Source organism: Gracilinanus agilis, chromosome 4, assembly GCF_016433145.1.
Source record: "Gracilinanus agilis isolate LMUSP501 chromosome 4, AgileGrace, whole genome shotgun sequence".
NCBI classification, from domain to species: Eukaryota; Metazoa; Chordata; class Mammalia; order Didelphimorphia; family Didelphidae; genus Gracilinanus; species Gracilinanus agilis.
In genome coordinates this window covers 198,947,941-198,968,549 of record NC_058133.1, presented here as the reverse complement: position 1 = coordinate 198,968,549, position 20,609 = coordinate 198,947,941, and the positions used below count along the sequence as shown (strand labels likewise).

The 20,609-nt window shown below is 46.0% G+C and overlaps 1 protein-coding gene and 1 pseudogene across 1 annotated transcript in view; one reads left to right on the top strand and one right to left on the bottom strand.

The window, feature by feature from the left end:
- PPP1R9B (protein phosphatase 1 regulatory subunit 9B) overlaps positions 1-10,786 on the top strand; it is a 29,013-nt gene extending 18,227 nt beyond the window's left edge. Inside the window, exons 5-10 of the mRNA XM_044675870.1 lie at positions 1,478-1,613; positions 4,149-4,301; positions 4,422-4,475; positions 5,432-5,661; positions 7,292-7,388; positions 8,549-10,786. Coding sequence (XP_044531805.1) covers positions 1,478-1,613; positions 4,149-4,301; positions 4,422-4,475; positions 5,432-5,661; positions 7,292-7,388; positions 8,549-8,602 — 724 coding nt within the window. The 3' untranslated portion in view covers positions 8,603-10,786. The remainder of the gene's footprint in view (positions 1-1,477; positions 1,614-4,148; positions 4,302-4,421; positions 4,476-5,431; positions 5,662-7,291; positions 7,389-8,548) is intronic.
- On the bottom strand, positions 215-1,073 carry LOC123244563 (annotated as a pseudogene).
- Positions 10,787-20,609: the final 9,823 nt, after the last annotated feature.

Genomic DNA, 20,609 nt, shown 5'->3' with positions numbered 1-20,609 from the left:
CGCTTTTCCTTTCTAGGTTTTAGTTCACTTTTCTTTTTTTCTAATTTTTTTTCAGTTACACATAAGAACAATTTTTAACAATTTTCTGAAATTTTAGAATGGGCATTTTCTCCCTCCTTTCCTCTCCTTCCCTTGCCTTTCCTTCCCTACCATTTTTTTTTTTTTAAAGCATCATGACCCATTGGAGCATTTTATTTTCAGATGATTTACGCCCTTAGAAAAAGAATCCCAGTTTTTTTCCTCTTGTGTGTTTTCTTCTTGCTTCCTCGTGGCCCTTGATGTCATCTGAGGTCGTAAGCACGATGAACCCAAACTGATGGAATGGTAGCAAATTATTCTGCCACTTTTCCAGATCTTTCAGTTGAATGTCAAGTCTGGGGCTGATTACACCACACTCGTTTAATCTGCCCGTGAGATTCACAACTATTTTTCCTGCTCTGTGATCATCAATGATCTCAAATTCGACAACGTAACTGCAATTCATCTTCTCAGTTTAGAACTGGACAATTAGAGCACAGCCTGATGGGAACCTGGCACTTTCCTCCATTTTCAGCATTGCTGTTGCTTTTGAGAGCAGGTGGTAAATTGTCTGAAATAGGTTATACCCATACTTTCATGCTGTTTTTATAAGCTTTTTTTTTTAAGTAAGGGAGTTGAACTGAGTGATTTCCAGTATCATCACCAGCTTTGACACTTGGTGATCCTAGGATTTGTTGTTGTTGTTGAGCCCTGTAGGACTCTTTGTAATCCCATTTGGGGTTTTCTTGGCAAAGATACTGGGCTGGTTTGCCACTTCCTTCTCCAGCTCATTTTACAGATGAAGAAACTGAGACAAACAGTTAAGAGACTTGCCCAGGATCACACAGCCAGTATCTGAGGCCAGATTTGAACTGAGGAATTTGAGTCATCTTGATTCCCAGCCCAGCACTCTAGCCACTGGGCCACCTAGCTACCATTTATAATTAATGTTCTGCAGCTTCTTTATTCCAACATTATCTGGTTTCTCTTCCTGTAGAATGCAAGCTGGCAAAGGAATAGATAGAGATTGTACAGAGGGAACACAGAGGGATCATATCAACTGCTTGTGGATCAATTTATGCTTAGGATATCTCTTATATCTGCCCCCTCCCCTTCTTTCCATGCCAGACGCCACTCCTTTAAAAGCCCAGTTCTTAGCCCAGAAACTTTCAAAGGGTTCAGTTCAGGGGAGCTCTAATGAGCTCCAGAGAGCTATTGTTAAAATTTCAGTGCGATCATTTACACCTCAAAAATCTACATTTTCAATGTGAGCATTTACATTTCAGAAACTGGCAAAGCTTACAAATCAGGGACCAATTTATTTTGATTGATTATCTAGCCGTAAGAAAGTGATGGAGAAAATGTTAATAGTACAAGTTAAACTTAAAAGTGTATTGTGCTCATTTCCTGGTCCCCCCCTGAATGAGTGCTATCTCTCTCCTCCCTCCAAACATCGCAGATTTCTGATTGGACGGGAACGTCCAGGAGAACAGAGTGAGGTGGCCCAACTTATCCAGCAGACACTGGAGCAGGAGCGGTGGCAACGAGAAATGATGGAGCAGAGATACGCCCAATATGCGGAAGAGGATGAAGAGGTAGTCTGAAGGCTCCATTCCACCTGTCTGGTTCCAGAAGGGTTGTAGAACCCCTTCCTTTCCCATCATTTGGCCTCACGCGCCGGTGTGGTTGCCATCTGGTGGTCATATGAGTATCACAACCTGATCTCTATGCTTCTTCCTCAGCACTCAGTGGTTCTACTCCTGGAGCTTTGTATCCTCTAAGAGGGCTATAGTAGGTGCTTAATAATGGATGTTGGACACAAAAATATATTAGACATTATCCCTGCACAATGCGAGGATTAGTATGGAGGAGAGACGAGACTTGTTCAGTCAAAGCCAACTCTATGACCTCGTTTGGGGTTTTCTTGGCAAAGGTTACTGGAGTGGTTTGCCATTTTTTCCCCCAGCTCATTTTACAGATTAGGAAACTGAGGCAAAAAGGGTGAAGTGACTTTCCCAGGGTCTCACAGCTAGTAAGTGTCTGAGGTCAGATTTGAACTCAGGAAAATGAGTCTTCTTGATTCTAAGCCCAATGTTCTATCCATTGTGCCACCTAGCTCCAAAAGTAATATCCTATCTATAGTATACACAAAGTACAAAATTTATTATTATTATTATTATTGTTGTTGTTGTTGTTGTTCATAATTATAGCTAGCATTTATGTAGCAAAGCATTAAATATTAATTCATTATTATGTTAATTCACATTCTATGTATATATACATGTATACATATATATGTGCATATATATGTATATATATATATTTGAACTCTTATTTTTTATCTGATTAACAACTCTTAAGACAGAAGAGCAAGGGCTAGGCAAACAGGGTTAAGTGACTTGTCCCGGGTCACATAGCTAGAAAGTGTCTGAGACCAGACTTTAACCTTGATCCTCCCAACTCTAGCCCTGGTACTCTATCTATTGTGCTACCCAGCTGCTTCTACATATTGATTAATTCCCAATATTTGTTAAACAATAGCTTGGAGGAGGAAAAGAACAAAAGGGCTACAGGGTTGACTTCCAGAGGGATTTACATCCACATTGAAGTAGATCAGCAAACTAGACCAGTGACTGAAGGCAAACCTTTTAGAGACTGAGTGCCCAAATCAAGTGTCGCCCTTTCCTCCTTATCTCAGACAGAGGAGGGAGGAAGCACTCCCTTTGGGCTGCTAGGCAGAGGGGCCAATGTTGTCTTCAGGTGTGGGTAGAGAGGGGGAGGGGAAAAGCCTAGCCCCACCTCCCTCTAGCTTTCTAGTAACAAACTCTGGCAACCTCTGTGCTGGGGCAATGGCACACATGCCCTGTAAAAGTGAAATTTGGGAAAAGCCATCTAAAAAGTGTATATATTTCTATGGACATGGGAAATGTATCAAAACTACATTTCCCGTGGTCCAGCTGTTTCCGTTTCCGGGTCTTTGGGGCATGGGGAGGTCTACGTCGACGCAGAGAGGGTTTAAAATCTCCTGGGTTAGGAGGGAGTGGTCTCTTTTGCGAGTAGGCGCTTCCAGGAAACAGGAGACAGTAATGGAGGCGGCAGTTTTGAATGCTTACAAGCGCGTGGTCTAATGATTTTATCTATCAGCATGGCTTTAATTAAAATACTAATTTATATTATTATATCAGCCTTTATCATTTTTAATATTTATAGCCCACAGAGAGGGCTCTGCATGCCGCCTCTGGCATGTGTGCCATAGATTCACCACCATGGACCTGGACCATGTCCAACCAAAGGCCATTATTAGCTCAAAGACTGGTATGTCCCTGGAAAAATCTTTCTCGTTCTTTGGGTCTTAGTTTTCTGGAACAGCTAGTTGGCACAGTGAATAAAGCACTGGGCCAGGAGTCAGGAAGATTCACTTTCATGAGTTCAAATCCAGCCTCAGACATTTGTTAACTATGTGACGCTGAGCAAGTCACTTAATTCTGTTGGCCTCAGTTTCCTCATCGACAAAATGAGCTGAAGAAGGAAATGGCAAACCACTCCAGTATCTTTGCCAAGAAAACCCCAAATGGGATCACAGAGAGTTAGACATGCCTGAACAGCAGCAATATGCCTTTTCTTTTGGGGGAAGGGATTAAATTAGATGGTTTCTACAGTCTCTTTCTTTTCCATGCCATGGGAAGTCCTGATTTCCTTCCCACTGTTCCTCCTCAAGGTTAAGTATGGCTCAGCATCTCTTAATAGCCATTTATGGCTCTGTTGGTCATCGATTTATCCAATCCTTTCTTGAATCCACTTATATTTCCTGCCTGTACTCTAAGGGTTAGAGTTTCATACATTTATTACCTGCTGTGTATATTTTATTTGCCTCTCTGTCCCTCTTTAGCCATTAGGACTACACCAGATATATAGTCCTCATTACCCATTGCAGTATTCTGTAAAGTAAGTGACTTAGACACAGTACCCGAGGGTGGCTTCTAGCCTAATAGGGAGCTTAAGAAATATGCCCAAGGCAGAGACGGAGGGAAGAGCAGCTTCTGACGGACAGATAGTCCTTAGGCCTGGGGATGGGTGGGTAGAATCCAGATGGCATGGTTTCCATGACAGCCTTGTTTCCCTCCCTTCAGACAGGCGAGTACGCCACAGATGAGGATGAGGAGATGAGCCCTACATTCCCGGGCAGTGAAATGGCCATAGAGGTGTTTGAGCTGGCGGAGAATGAGGACGCCCTGTCCCCAGTAGAGATGGAGCCTGAGAAGCTGGTGCACAAGTTTAAGGAGGTGGGGGTGGGGGTGGGCTCCCAAGGGTTGAAGAGGGAAGGGGGATGGGGGTACCCAGCTGCTGGGGTGTCTTTCTGTGTGGACTGTGGGCTGAACCAGTTTCTCCACTCCTTCTGATAGCTCCAGATCAAGCACGCTGTCACTGAGGCTGAAATCCAGCAGCTAAAAAGAAAGGTGAGGGCTTGGGTCTTTCGGGCAGGAAGTCATTTGGGGCTTTTGTCAAGTTCCTTCGATGTAGACTTTGCTTCCTTCTTTGTATTGCTATCCCTAGGTTCTAACACAATGCCTGACACATAGTAGGTCCTTAATAAACACTTGTGTATGGAAAGATTGATGGATTGACCCTTTTAGAGACTTTAAGGCTCCCTTAAAAGACACACACAGACACGGAGGCCTGGAGCAGTCAGAAGGGCTTCAGAGAGGAGGAAGAACTTACCTGTACCTTGCAAGGCCCAGGATTTGGCTAGGCTAGAGGGAAAGGGGATCGCTTTCCCTGAGCAATGAATTCATTCAGTAATGACTGTAGCATGTCCCAGCACACCTCCTCTGGGATACTTAAGTGGAGTGTGGCGAGGTGCTCAGGAGGTGGTTGGAAGAGTGTATCTGGAGTTCAAGGGCTCAGTCTGGTGTGGAAATAGAGATCTGGGAATCGTCCAAATAGAAGTGATAGTGGAAGCCAGGAGATAACATCATTTCTCTAAGGGAGAAATGTGGAGACAGAATAGCAGAGTACCAAGAGCTGAACTCTGGGGGAAGCCCACAATTAGAGAATCAGAAGGGAGGAGCTGGCAGAGAAGGCAGAGTACCTGAGAAGGGGAAGTCGAAGCAGAATCTTGGGGGGCAGAAAAAGAGAGGAGAGAGGACAGAGCACTGGGTTTGACGAGCACGGTGCCATAGACTAGATCTACCATTTACTACCTCTGGCCCCTTGGGCAAAACATTGCGCCTCTCTCAGCCTCGCTTTCCGCATCTATAAAATGAGAGACGGCCTCTACACTTCTTTTTCATTCTGAAGTTACATCCATGATCTTAAAGAAAAGGTCTTCGGGTTTGAGACATGCATTTTTGCTAGTCAGGGATAGGGATATTTCCTTTTCTCTCTCTCTGATCCTTCTTTCATCCCATCCCAGCTTCAGGGCCTGGAGCAGGAGAAGGGCCGATGGCGAGCTGAGAAGGCCCAGCTGGAGCAGAGCGTGGAGGAGAACAAGGAGCGAATGGAGAAGCTGGAGGGCTACTGGGGGGAGGCCCAGAGCCTTTGCCAGGCTGTGGACGAGCACCTCAGGGAGACTCAGGCCCAGTACCAGGCCCTGGAGCGAAAATACAGCAAAGCCAAGCGGCTCATTAAGGACTACCAGCAGAAGTATGGACCTGGGCAAGGGTCTAAGTGAGAGAGGGAGGAGGCTCTGGGGTTAGGAGGAGGGAGATCCTGATAGCTTCTGGAGGAACTCTTAAGTGGATAAAAGGGAAAATCTGGGGAATCATGGATCTGAGCCAAGGGGAGACAACAGGGGACAGCTGAATAAGCACAAGCTTTGGAATGAGAAGACCTCGGTTAAATCCTGTCTCTTATGCTTCTTCTTATTGTTTAATCTTCAGTTGTTTCTGACTTTTCATGACCCAATGGACCATAGTCTTTCATGTTTTTTTTTTCCTTTTTTAAACCCTTATCTTCTGCCTTAAAAAAAAATTTTTTTTTAGAGCCTTTACCTTCTGTCTTAGAAATCGATACTTAGTATTGGTTAGAAGGCAGAAGAGCAGTAAGGAACAGGCAACTGTGATTGAGTGACTTTCCCAGGGTCACACAGCTGGGAAGTGTTTGAGGTCAGACTTGAGCCTGGGACCTCCCATCTCCAGACCTGGCTCTCTATCCTCTGAGGCACCCAGCTGTTCCATCCATGGGATTTTCTTGGCAAGAATACTGGAGATATTTGCCATTTCCTTCTCCAGCTCATTTTACAGATAAAGAAACAAAGGCTAAGAGAGTTAGGTGATTTGCTCAGGCTCTCCCAGCTAGTAAGTGTTTAAGGTTGGATTTGAACTCAGGAAAATGAGTCTTCCTGACCCTAAGCCCAGTGTTCTGTCTATACTGTGCCACCCAGCTGGGGCTGCTAAGTGGCATAGTGGATAGAACATTGGGTCTGGAATCAGGAAGATCTAAGTTCAAATCTGGCCTCAGACACTTACCCACTGCATGATCATGGGCCTCTTAAGTTATGGGTTAACATGGGTATCACTTAACCCTATTTGCCTCAGTTTCCTCATCTGTAAAAATGAGCCGTTGAAGGAAATGACAAACCACTCTAATATCTTTGCCAAGAAAACCCCAAATGGGATCATGGAGTCAGTCACAATTGAAGAGCAAGCAGAAGTGTGAGGGAAGGTGTGGCTCTCCCTAGGACAAGGCTTCAGTGATAGGTGTCCAGAGTGTATATGTAGAGGGCAGGGGTCGATCAGAAGAACTGGGGTGCATGAATCTTCAGTCGGCAAAGATCCAAAGTTAAAAAGGTCTTCAGGTCAAAGGCTCTCCAAACTAGGAAAGGAAAGGGAGTCTAAGACTTTGGGAAAACAGTCCTAGGGAGATACTGGTGTTCCCTAAAGATCATCCTCCAATGAGTATCAGACCCCTGCTGACTCACCTTTTAGCCTAGGGGCAGGTGAGACTGGAATTTTTCTGTTATATCTTGAACTCCAGGAACTTGATCCTCTACTTCCCACTTCTTTTTACAATTCCCCGACACCCAGTATACACATTCTGAGGATGACTGGGTCTCCAGGGGATCCTGGACACAGGGACACTGGGCTTCTTCATAGGACCTCCGTTATAGGGAGGTGTGGAACTCTGGACATTGGAGATGGGGGTTTGGATGCCTGGGTCCCTCTTTGGGGAGATATGAGAAGAGCTCTTATTTCTTCTTTGGGCATGAGAATCCCTGCCAAAACTTGAGGCCAGTGCCCAGCCCTGACCACCCTCCTCCTTTCTTTTCCCAAAGGGAGATCGAGTTTCTGAAGAAGGAAACTGCACAGCGTCGAGTACTAGAAGAATCAGAACTTGCTAGGAAGGAGGAGATAGACAAACTCCGGGACAAGGTAGGGTGGCCAAATCTGCTCCTCTTCCTCTCCCATTCTCCTGCCTCCATCCAATCATCAAGGACACTGCTGGACTCATATTGCACTTAGGAGCCTTTTCTCTGCTTCTCAGTATGCCTGGCATAGGTTAGAGAGGGGGTGGCCTAAGGGATCTGGGATTAAGTGACACCATGTTGAGGAGAGGGGATCACTAGGGTAGCTTCTTAGGAATCCTGGATGGAAAAGCTAGACTGCCGAAATTTCCTTTCCTTCTTTCTTTTATTGATGGATTATTATTTTTTTTTTAGTTAAACATTTTTTCCCGTATTTGCTTTCTGAAGGGAGTTTCTAGGAGATTGGGTGGGCAGGGAGGATGGGAATGAGGGATGATTTTCTTCCCTGCTCACCCAGTTGTCTCCACACTGGTGGAGCCAAGCTTTGGTGTTGCCCAGTCCATGCCCAGGCTTGCCATAGATTGTCATGCCAGCTAGCCTTCTGTGGATAGAGTCCAAGAAGCAAATACTGCAGGTTTCAAGTACTCTTCTCCCTCTCCCCCTATGAAAAGACAGAGGCATGAGGTGGGAGGAAAGGGAGAGACAAATGGATAGAGAGACAGACAGACCATGGAGACGGAGATATGGGGAGACCAAGAAGGAGGGTTGGGAGGAGAATCAGAGTATCTGAGGGCTGGATAACAAGAGAGTCAGTGACCAAGAAGAGAGATGAACTTCCCACCGCAGTGGTCTCAGATACCCACGTGTGCCTGCTGCAAGTGCTTTACATGAGGATGGGAAGAGTAGTGCCCTTGCCCTTTCTCCCTTAGGAAGTATGTAGCTTTTGGGGGAAGGGGCTGGGCCTGATGCCAGTTAAGTTAGTCTACCTTGCTCATTGTCCCTAGGTGGCACAGTGGATAGAGTGCAGGGCCTGGAGACAGGAATATCTGAGTTCAAACCCAGCCTCAGACACTTCCTAACTATGTGATCCTGGGCAAGTCACCTAAACCTTGTTTGCCTCAGTTTCCTCAGCTATAAAATGTGTTGAAGAAGGAAATGACGAACCACTCGAGTATCTGCTAAGAAGACCCCAAATGGGGTCACAAAGCGTCAGACTAGACTGAAATGACTGAACAATAACATTGTCTTTAACCTGACCTGATCATTTGTATTTTTTTTTTCTTTCAGATATCAGAACTAGAGGGGAACCTACAGACAATGAGGAATTCTAATTCCACTTAACACATACCCAATCCCCAGTCAATATCTAACTACCCACTCCTTGGATTTTCCTTTCCTCTTCTCCCTATCCTTCCCTTCCCCCCTTCCCAATCCTTGCCCTTTCTTTTCCACTCCCCACCTGGGGACAGGTGCCCCAATTCTCTCCTTCCCTTCCCAATCCCTATTCCCCCTTGCTTCAGGGACCAGAGGAACAGCTGGGAAGGCCTCTGGACTTAGGGCTCAACTGGGTTAATCTTTCATTTGTCAAGTCAGAGCCCAAGCAGAAGTGGCCGGGGAGGGTGGCTTCCCTCGCTTGGCCTGAGTCCATCCTGAAAGACGGTTTTGCCACCACCTCTCCAAGACTGAGGGTGCTGCCCAGGGTGGAGGGAGACTCCTGATGACTTTGAGGGGTGCTATGGGGTGATCCCTCTTGCTGTCTCTGGGCATGTCCGTGGGGTGGGTTCTGGATGGACGAATGGACCCACCACCCAAACTGTCCTACTCCAAGCCACTGCCTCCAAACTGGAATGGGAAGGGATGGGCTGGAGACTTCTGGGGAATGGCTACTGCGCTTCTTGGCCAGCTCTTTCCCCTTTCCACTGTCCCTACCCCAAAGATCTCACAAACTGAAGGGGCTGCCCTGGGTCCCCACCAGGGCCCCCAGGACCTCTTGGCTTTAGACTTCATTCCTCTTCTTTCCCCACTCCACTCCACCTCGGGGATCAATTTACTGTCTCGGTTTCATCCTACTCCTCCTGCTTCTGGGGTGGGGGGAGGTTCCCCTTCCTGTGCCCCAGTGCCCCTCTCCCAGCCCTGCCTTCCCTGGACTCTGGGCTTAGGGCCTAGGGCAGGGTGGCTAGAACAAGGGGATGCTTGGAGTTTGGGTCAAGTCCCGCACTGATTTCTGATTGTTTTATTTCCCTTTCCTGGTATCCACGGAGGGGAATTGTGAGGGAGCAAAAGGAGGGCCCAGGACACTTGGGTCCCCAGCCTCCTTCCTACTCCTCACTTTCTGGGAGCAAACTCCATTAGGTCAGTCTTCTCCCTGATCCCATCCCCTTCTTGCTGAGTTCTGTGCCCCTTCCTTACCACAATCGCCCTGCAGGTGCCAAATAGTGATAGAATTCTTTTGTCCCTTTTAGTTTCTGGGCCTCTGGTGGAGACAGATGGAGAAAGGGGGCAGGTGGAAAACTCACTCTTTCTGGCTGTTTAGACTCTGAATGTTAACTCTTCAACTCCTAGTCCTGGGTCAGGGCTTCTTTGAACAGTCTCTCTTCAGGGCACCCCTCTTCCCCCCAGTGCCTGTTGAGGGTAAAAACTCAACCTCTCAGTGGCTTAAGCCTTCCTGGCTCCCCCTTTTGGTTCAATGCCACCTCCTCCATTTCTACATCCCAGCCCACAGAGCTCTCTCTCTCATCCCCTGTCCCCTCTTCTCCTTGGAGATAGACAGTGGGTTGCCCATGACCTATTTTCTAAATAAGACCACCTCTTCCCACATTTCCCCTCCCTGCTTCCACAGACCTACCCTTTCTTCTAAGATTGGGGCTTGGACCAAGTGAGGAGAGACCCCAATATTCTCCCCTTACCACCACCACCACCACCACCTTCAGAATCTATTGCCCACTTAGTTTTTTGTTTTGTTTTGTTTTGTAGATTTTTACCTTTTTTCCCCACCACTACCAACTCCTGCAGTCCCAGGCAGGGTGGTGGGAGGAAGGGGGAGGACCTTGCTTGGGCCAGGGTTAGAGGTTACCCCATCACTATCTCCTCCCCACCCAGCAGTTCCCCATTTTTTTTTTTTTGAGATAACACATAATTTCTGCTTCCCCCTGTAAATAGGCCTACGATCAGTATTCTTGACTCCTTGCTCCATCTCTGTTCCCCTCTCCCCTGCCTTCCCCAACAAAGAGCTGGATGTCTCAGTGTCCCCACTCCTGGGCCCTGCCCCTTCTTCATCCCTGGCAGATGGAGGGACCTCTGGGGCAAAGTGGATGTAGGGGAGGGAAGGGAGCTCGAGGCTTAGGATGGGGTGGGCGGCAGCGGGAGAGTGGGCCAGGGAGCAATCTCCAGTGTCTCTTGCCTGCCCCTCTCCCCTGCCCAGGGGCCATGTCTCTGTATATAATATATATATGTATGTATTGTCCCCGGTTTTGTATGGACCATGCCCTCTGTCAGGTTGTCCCCATAAAAAGAGCCCCCACCCCATCCCCCATCTGCCTATGCCTGACTTATTCCTTTGGGGAGGGGAGCTGGGGTGGGGGGAGTGGGAGGGACATGAACCAGGAGTCTGGCATCTCCGGCCTCTTCCCCATGAAGACCAGGGATGGATGGGGGATTCCAGGAGAGCTGGGTAGCTGAGATGGCCCACACAGCCCTCTTGTTTCCCATGCACCCATTCACCATGAGATCAGCTCCGAATTCAATCCGGCTGGGGTGGAGGTAGGGTGACCTAGACCCAAACCAAGTCCCATCAGGAGGGTGAGCGATCCAGACTCAGAATTAGGAGGGGTCCCTCTGGGGCTTGCTAGCTTCGTGACAAAAGACCAGTCGCTGAACCTCTCTGAACCTCGAGGTCTTCATCTACTTAAAGGACCCAGGAGTCCCTGTCACCCCTACTTACAAGGTGGACATCAGGCTCAAAGGAGACAATGTATGTAAAGAGCTTTACAAAACCAAAGGGCTATACTATTATTAATATAGTTCTTATTATAGATAGTTTTTTTATTAAGTTTAATAAATTCCCCAAACCTAGATGTTGGGGCTACAAGGTCCAGGCAGATCTACCCTTTTTCTTTTTTAATTTTTTTTTTTTTGGAAACCTTTAGTTTCTGTCTTAGAATGTTAGGTCTCAATAATTGGGGCTAAGCGACTAGCCTAGGGTCACATAACCTTTCTCTTAATGTCTTTTTTTTTTTTTAAAACCCTTGTACTTCGGTGTATTGTCTCATAGGTGGAAGATTGGTAAGGGTGGGCAATGGGGGTCAAGTGACTTGCCCAGGGTCACACAGCTGGGAAGTGGCTGAGGCCGGGTTTGAACCTAGGACCTCCTATCTCTAGGCCTGACTCTCACTCCACTAAGCTACCCAGCTGCCCCCAATGTCTTTTTTTTAAAAACCCTTGCTTTCTATCTTAGAGTCAATACTAAGTATTGGTTCCAAGGCAGAAGAGCGGTAAGAGCTAGGCAATTGGGGGTAAGTGACTTATCCAGGGCCACACACCTGGGAAGTATCTGAGGACGAATTTGAACCCAGGACCTCCTGTCTATATGCCTGATTTTCTATCCACAGAGGCAACTAGCTGCCCTAAAAATCTAGCACTCTTTTCTGTTGTAATTAAAAAAAAAAAATCTTTACTTTCTATTAGAATCAATTTTGATTCTAAGACAGAAGAGTGGTGAGGACTGGACAGTTGATGTTAAGTGACTTGTCCAAGAATACACTGGAAACATCTGAGGCCATATTAGAACCCAGGTCCTTGGACTCCAGGCCTGGCACTCTATCCACTGAGTCACCTAGCTGTCCCTCTATTGTAATTTTAATTTATTTCTCCCTCAAAAATCAAGCAGATGCCCACAAGATTGATCTTAAGCCCTTTCCTCTAAGTCATTTCTCTGCACCCAGTCTGGACAGTACCAGATCCTTTATTCATTCATTTAGTCATCAATAAGCATTTCATAGAATTATGCCTATGTAACAGGAAGGGATCTCAGAAGACATCTAGTTCAACTCCCTAATTTTGTTGCTATGGAAGACAGTTAAGTGACTTGCCTGAAATCAAACTGGTGAGGGTCAGAGTCAAAATTTGAATATAGGTCCTCTGCCTCACTACTCTTCCCCTTGTACCTCACTGTTAAGTATCCACCATATGCCAGGCACTGTGCTAGTCACCAGGGACACAAAGAAGAAAAAATAACCCCTGCTCTCAAGGAATTTGCATTCTAAATCATCATTACTATTATTAACACTAGTATTTGTCATTACTTTTATTAATAGTAATAATCCTTTCAGTGGTACAGCACCTAGCAAATTATCCCTTTTGATCTTCCCAACAACCTAGGAGGGAGGTAATAGTGATTCTTTACATTTATGTGGTATTTCCAGACTTGCCAGATCTTTTGTGTAGGTATCACCTCCATAATAGGCAGCTACAGGGTGCAGTGGCTAGAGCACAATCTGGAAGACTTCCTGAGTTCAAAGCTAGCCTCAGGCACTTACTAGCTGGGTGACCTGAGCAAATAACTTAACCCTGTTTTGCCTCCATTTATTCATCTGCAAAATGAGCTAGAGAAAAAAATGGAAAACCACTCCAGTATCCTTGAAAAGAAAATCCCAAATGTGGTCACAAAGAGTAGGGCATGAATGAAATAACTGAGGAACAGCATCATTTCCATGAGGAAAGAGATTTAAATAAAAGGTCTTATGTAGTTATTAAATATGTGACAGAGGAATTTGATTTTGTTACAAGCAGAGCTTTCTTGCTGGAAAGAGGAGGTCAGTTCAAATCTCATATTTTATAGATGAGGAAAATGAGGCTCTAAGAGCTTAGCAAATAGAGCAATGATTTGACTGAAATCCAGCCCTTTCCCCAATCCCACAATCCCAGTGTGGGATTGGTCTATCCTACCTGATTCTAGATTGAGTCTCTTGTGTACTTTGCACCAGGGTAGCGGTTGGGTTGGCAGCACTATTCCAAAAACTAAGAATAAGCCCCTCCTGAGACTAAGGAAGTTCCTGTTTGATGGGAAGACAGTCTCTGCTTCTGAGAAGCTCCCATTCTGAGGGAGAAGGGACAATCCCTGCCCTCAGTGGGCTTCTGGTCTTCAGGGAGGATGCTGCTCCTTCCTCACCAGTGAGTTGTCACCAGAACACTGAAGGGAGCTGGGGGTGGGGGCTGTTGGAGGATGAGGGTCGTATCAGGGAAAACTTCCTGATGGAGGTGGTTTATGTCAGAGTGGAGAGTGAAGTTATTCTATTCTAAGGGGAAACTAAGGTGGGACTTGGGGAAGAAGAGGAGGTCAGGAGTAGCAAGGGGACATTTGGGCTCCAATGGAAAACAGGTTCCTTGCTACAGAGTAGGCAGCTAAATGATAAATGATCCAGAGAGTAGAATGTGAGGCTTGGAGTTAGGAAGATATGAGTTTAAATCTGGCCTCACACACTTCCTAAATGAGCTAATCATTTTACCTCAGTTTGTTCATCTATGAAATGGGGATAATAATAGCACCTACCTCCCAGGATTGTCATGAGGATCAAAAGAAATAGTTGTAACATTTTGCATAGTACCTGGCACATAGTAGGTACTGTATAAGTGGCAGCTGTTGCTATTACAGAGAAAAGTGGGATTTATCCCCATACTCTGCCATGGGAAGAGGGAGGTGGCTGTCCTTTTGTATCCTTTTCCAAGGGGTAGAGGAAGCAGCAGTATCCTGAGCCCCCAGTATTTTGTTCAGAGGTCTGGTCTTGATTTTGACGTGGGAAATGGGATCTTGGGCAGCTCCTTCATAATTAGAGAGGAGCTATTCCAGCCTGACTCAAAAGGCCATGCCCATACTGAGAGGGCTATCTGGAGGAGGAAGGTGGGATAGGACACTCTTTGAGGATGCTCTGTTTACCCATCTTTGACGCCAGCTTTGAATCCATGATGTATACCATTGGCTTCCTGGGTCTTCATGAATGGAACTGAAAGCTGGGATGCCAGAGTCCCTGGCTGGGAATAGGGCATAGTCTGACCTTGGAGAGTGGTTCCAGGCCATTTTAAGTGGCAGAGGAAGTCAAGGCTGAGGTGGTTAGAAAGCTTGGTGATGTCGCTGGCATTTCTCAGGGCATGAGGGACAGCTGCCTTCTCTTCATTATGAATTCCACAGAGTAAAAGCCAGGTAAAAACCTGGCCAGAAGATGAGTCTAGTGGCTTATAGAATCCAGAGGCAGAAAGGATCATGGAGATGATTCAATCCAGTCTCCTCACTACGGATGGGAAAAATTCATTCAAGACAGGTAAAGTAACCTATTTGTGGTTACACCCAGAAAAGGTGGGCAAGTCGAGTCAGGAAGACCTAGATTCAAATCCTGACTATACTATAGCTTTGTAGGGGCAGCTAAGTGGCATAGCGGATACATTGCTGGGCCTGGAATGAGAAAGATTCATCTTTCTGATTTCAGTATGGTCTCAGTTGCTTAGTAGCTAGGTGACACTGGGCAAGTCACTTAACCCTGTTTACCTCAGTTTCCTTATTTGTAAAATGACCTGGAGAATAAGAAACCAAAAAAAGTCCCAAATAAGATCACCAAGAGTTGGACGCTGGCAGTGATGGAACACCAACAGCAAATAGCTTTGTGACCCTGGGCAAGTCATTTAACCCTGCTTACTTCAGTTTACTTATCTGTAAAATGATCTGAAGGAAATGGCAGACCAATCCAGTGTCTCTGCCAAGAAAAATCCAAAACAGGTTTACAAAGATCAGACATGACTGAAAACAACTGAATGACAACAAATAGCTTTGTGACCCTGGGCAAGTCAGTTAACCTCCCTCAGCCTCAATTTCTTCATCTATAAAATGGGGATAATAATGAGCATATCCCTCAAGGGTCATTGTGAAGCTCAAATAAAATAATGGTGCAAACCTTAAGGCAACGAATAAATGATACAAGGTTAGGGGACAGGCATGGCACCTATGGTCTCATTGATACCGAAAACTCTCAGATGACAATTCCCTCCCTACCAAGGCAGGTCAACACCTGCTCTCCAACTTGGCCTTAGAAACCTGTTGAGAACAGGGGTGTCAGACCCAGAGTCCGTTGCCATATTGCAGCAGGTAACATTCCAAGGGAATATAGCCAAACAATAAAATAGAGCAGCTAGGTGGTGAAGTGGATGGAGTGCTGGACTCCTCTTCCTGAGTTCAAACCTAGCCTCAAACACTTTCTAACTGTGTGACCTTGGGCAAGTCATTTAACCCTATTTGCCTCAGTTTCTTCACCTGTAAAATGAGTTGAAGAAGGAAATGGCAAACTACTCCAGTATCTTTCCCAAGAAAACCCCAAAAGGGGAAGAGTGGGACAAGACTGAACGACAGAATTAGGGAGTTTTTTTTTTTTTTTAACTCAGTATGTTGCCAGTCGGGATCCTTATATAAGATTTAGTGGTCCCTTTTCTATTTGCCTGACTCCTCTAGTCTAGGATGCTGAGAGGTTGTGACCAAGACTGACTGTCTACCCCACTATTCTACCATGTAGTTTAAAAAATGGGAGCTATTATTATCATACCATGTTGCTGACTATTTGGGAATCAACCACCTTACATCCTCTAGAGGTTCTTGGAAAGACTTGAGAATACAGGAAGCAGCTAGTAGCTAGAGAGCCAAGTGTAAAGATGAGAAGTACTAGGTTCAAATCTAGCCTCAGCTGCATCTTAGCTGTGTGACCCTAAAGCAAGTGACTTAACCTCCATTGCCTAACCTTTGCCACTCTTCTGCCTTAGAACCAAAACAGAGTATTGATTCTAAGATAGAAGGTAAGATTTTTTTTTGAAATGAGTTAATGATGGCGAGACAGCTATGTAACTCAGTGGATACCAAGTCGAGACTAGACCTGGGTTCAAATCTGACCCCAGACTTCTTATTTGTGTGACTCTGGACAAATCACTTAACCCCCATTGCCTAGCCCTGTGTTGGCAAACCTATGGCACACATGCAGGAGGGAGCTGCTCCCCTTCCCCCTCTCCACACCTGCCTGAGGTTATTTCTCACATCGCCTGCCCCTCTGCCCAGCAGCCCAATGGGAGTGCTTTCTCCATCCCCTGTCTGGGGTAAGGCAGGGGTGGGGGGGCTCATGTGTGATGTGAGGGTTGCAGTTTGGGCACTTGGTCTCTAAAAGATTCGCCAACACTGGCCTAGCCCTTACTGCTCTTTTGCCTTGGAACCAATACACAGTATTGATTCTAAGATGGAAGATAAGGGCTTTTTAAAAAAATAAAGACTGGGAGCAGCTGGGTAGCTCAGTGAATTGAGAGCCAGGCCTAGAGACGGGAGGTCCTAGGTTCAAATCCGGCCTCAGACACTTCCCAGCTGTGTGACCCTGGGCAAGTCACTTGACCCCCATTGCCTACTCTTACCACTCTTCCACCTATAAGTCAATACACAGAAGTTAAGGGTTTAAAAAAAAATAAAATAAAGACTCAGGAATATGAGGAAGTTACCTTCCCCGGGTAGGAGGCAGCTAGGTAACTCAGTGGATAGAGCGCTGGACCTAGAGTCAGGAAGACCCGAGTTCAAATCTGACCTCAGACACTTAACTAGCTGGGCATCTTTGATTGCCTTAACCCACTCTAATATCTTTGCCAAGAAAACTCCATGGACAGCATGGTCCAGGGGGTCATGAAAAATTGGACAGGGCTGATCAACAACAAACCTTTCCTTATTCATACTTCACTAATCCCCACAGTGAAAATCACCATTCTCTGAGATGGACACCAAGTGTCTCACACCATAATACCTTAAGAAGCATGTATGGCTTGCCTTTTGTAGCATGAGGGCAGGTGACGGGGGACACTCAGGGAGAGAGTTTGGAAAATCCCATCCTGCTGGGTCTATGGGGCCTCCAGACTTCCTGGGTGCTATTTGTACCCAGCTGGCCAGTCAGGAAGGGAGATGGTGCACTGTTTTCCTCATCACGTTTGTAGTCGATTGTCAGTTGTGTTGTATGTACCTATGAATGTGCATGTTATATCTAGAGAATTTTGCACATGTGTGCTCACTTCAGGGTGTGACCAGTCAAGATTTGTTTAATGGGTTGGGTCTAGAGTGAAGGCGATTATTGTGTTAGGTCCTATCAATATTGTTTTAATGGTTGGGCTCTCTGTGTTCCATGATGTTTATCATCATTTTAAAGCTTAGGAAGCCCATGATATATGTTGATTCATTTGGTCTTCACTACAAAAACCCTGTCAGGTAGGTGCTATTGTTATTTCCATGCTACAGATGAGAAAGCAGAGGCAGACAAAGGTCAAGCCATCTACTCTGTGTCATGCAGCTAGTAAAGATGTCCAAGATGGAATCTGAATTCAGATCTTTCTAAGTCCAGGTCTAGCATCCTATCTATTTTAACATGTAGCTGCCTCTAATACACGGTGTCATTAACTATTAAAGCTAGAAGGAATCTCAAGAAACTAACTGGGTCTAAGCCTCTGATTTTACAGATGGGGAAACTGAGTCCCAAAGAGGAGTGGTGACTTTTCCAAAATCACACAGCGAGCTGGCGGCAGAATTAGAAATAAAATCTAGGTCTCCTGCCTCTCCCAGTCTAATGTTCTTTCCATCACATCCTGCTTCTGCTGGGCAGAGGGTAGAGGTGTTATTAATGGGATATACCCATTGCAAATTGTCTACGTGTCACCTTCCCTGGGAGGGCTTCCCCTTCTTTTCCTAGCTAGAGAAAGGTACATTACTCCTTTAAAAGGAAGGAAAGGGAAAAGGAGCCAGGATTTGAAGGGAGGAAGAAAACCAGAGTGCTACCTGGGGAAGAGACTCCGTCCCTCCATTTTCTGCTCTCCTGAATGGCAGAACAGGTTCTTCTCTGCCTCCCCCATCACACCTATGGTATCTACCTATGTTCTGTGCTCTTGGTTTAACCTGGAGAAACTGAGGCAGAAGCACATAGTAGGAATTTAATAAATACTTGCAGAATGAATCTATGGAAAGGCTATTAATTCTTGAAGGTCTATGGAGACTTCACTCTCAGAATTTAGATACCTCATCATTGTTTTCTTTTGTACTCTTCTTCCTTGACCCCCAAATGTGCTTCTTGGATGGCATCTGTCTGCTTACTCAGATGGACCAAATTACGTGCGTCTCAAGAGCTTTGCACATACATTCCTTTCCCAAAGAACCCCAAAGCCATTCTGAATGAAGGATGTCCAAACTAGAACCAAGCTGGATTCTCTATAGGGGGAAAGTTGCCAAGTTTCATCCAGAGATGAAGAGGGTGGGGCAGGGATATGCTGATAAGTATTTACAAATGGCTCTTCAAAAAAGGATCACAGACAAATACAAAAATAATCCCTGCCCTCAAAGAATTTACATGCAGTCCCCATTGATATTCTTGAGATTTCCACAGTCTTCCATAGACCCGTATCTATATATTTCCACAGCAGCCTTTCTCTGGTGGTCCCTGGACACTTAGAGATTGTTGTTCAGGTTGTTTTCCAGTCATGTCCAACTCTTCCTGTCTCTAATTGGAGGTTTCTTAGCAAAGATATTAGAGTGGTTTGCCATTTCCTTATCTAGTTTATTTTACAGATGAAAAAGTCAAGGAAAACAGGGTTAAATGACTTGCCCAGGGACACACAGCCAAGGACCAGATTTGAACTCAGGAAGTTGAATCTTCCTTACTCCGGGCCCTGAACTCTTATCTACTGTGCCACCTAGCTGCCCCGAACTTAAGAGATGTACTGGATAATGTGAAAAGAGCTGGATTTGAAATCAAAGGATCTGAATTCAAATCTTTATTCTGTCATTTAGTAACCTGAGACCTTGGACAAATTGATTCACCTGTCACTTAATCTCTAATTAATCCAAAATGGGGATAATGCTTGCACTTTTGTGAAGAATTCATCTGTAGGCATGCTGTGCAAATGAGATCTACTATTATTCTATTAGAATATCCCCAATATCTCCATGACTATGGCAAAGATCCATGTGTAGACTTTCATCATACACCCATCCCTTAGATTCTTAAAAGAAAACAAAACAAAGTGAAACAACAACAACAAAATACCTTTACCTTCTGTCTTAGAATCAATGGGTTCCAAGGCAGACCAATAAAGGCTAGGCAATTGGGATTAAGCAACTTGTCCAGGGTGGCACAACTAGAAAATGTCTGAGGTCAGATTTGAACCCAGGATCCTGTCTCTGGACCTGATTCTACCCACTGAACCACCTTGCTGTGCTCTTCCTCCCATTCTTATATGCTTCCCTTCATTGGGTTAGAGACTGGACCTTTGATTTCATTGGTATAGGGAACTCCCAAGCAAGGGAACTTCTACCAATGCAGGATAGCACCTTTGCTGCAGTTTATAGCCTAAAGAGAGTTGGCAAGAGCATGAGACTTGTTCAGAGTCTTGCCCAGGGTTGCACAGTCAGTAGGTGCTAGGTGTGTAACATGAACTCAAGTCTTCTTAGCTTGGAAGTCAGCCTTCTATCCATTATGACACATTTCTTGATATGCCCATAAACCGCTCCTCTATGGAGCATGATGTAGTGGAGTGGGAGGGTGGGGGTGGGGGGTGAGGGTGAGATACTGGACCCGGGCTCTCCTAAGGCAAAAGAACTGAATTCATTCACCTCTCCAGGGCTTAATTCCCTCTTCTGTAAAATTAAAGGGCTGGTTTGGATGATCTTTAAATTCCTTTACAATCCTAGAATTAGATACTCCCACGTCCCCCAGATCCCACCCCACCTCCTTGCAAAGAGAGCTAGGACTAGAGATAGTGGGGCGGGGGGGAGGGGGGGGAAAGGCAGTCAGGAGAGGGAGGGAGGGGAAGCACGAGGGACCTTTTTGAAGATGAGTTATAAATGCACTTGGTGTTTAATGGCAGAAAATCCCCTCTCTGGTCCTCCCGCATTTATTTTGTGATCCTCTAAGTCACCTGCGACCTGTGTCCCAGTGAATACCCAGGGGGCGCTATTTTTAAACTTTGCTGGGGGCGAACACCCACCCCAGGTCCTTCTCAACAGAGCCCCACCCCCAAACCACCCATCCTCTGGCTAATTCCATGGACCTCTTTATACTCTCTTAGCTTAAGACCCCATTGGTCCCTATAGATTTTATCAAGGACTCGAAGAGCCTTTGATCTCAAAGGAAGACATTAGTAGCGCCCTCCACCCAGTCTCTGGAGCTCTCCTCAGCTCAAACGCTGCATGACAGCCCCCAGCCCACCCCAGAAGTAGCTGCAACTGCGCTGTCCAGAGCCGAGGGCCGGGGATCACCAGAGCCCAAGCTCCATCCGCCTCCTCCTCCTTTCCCTCCTCCTCCTC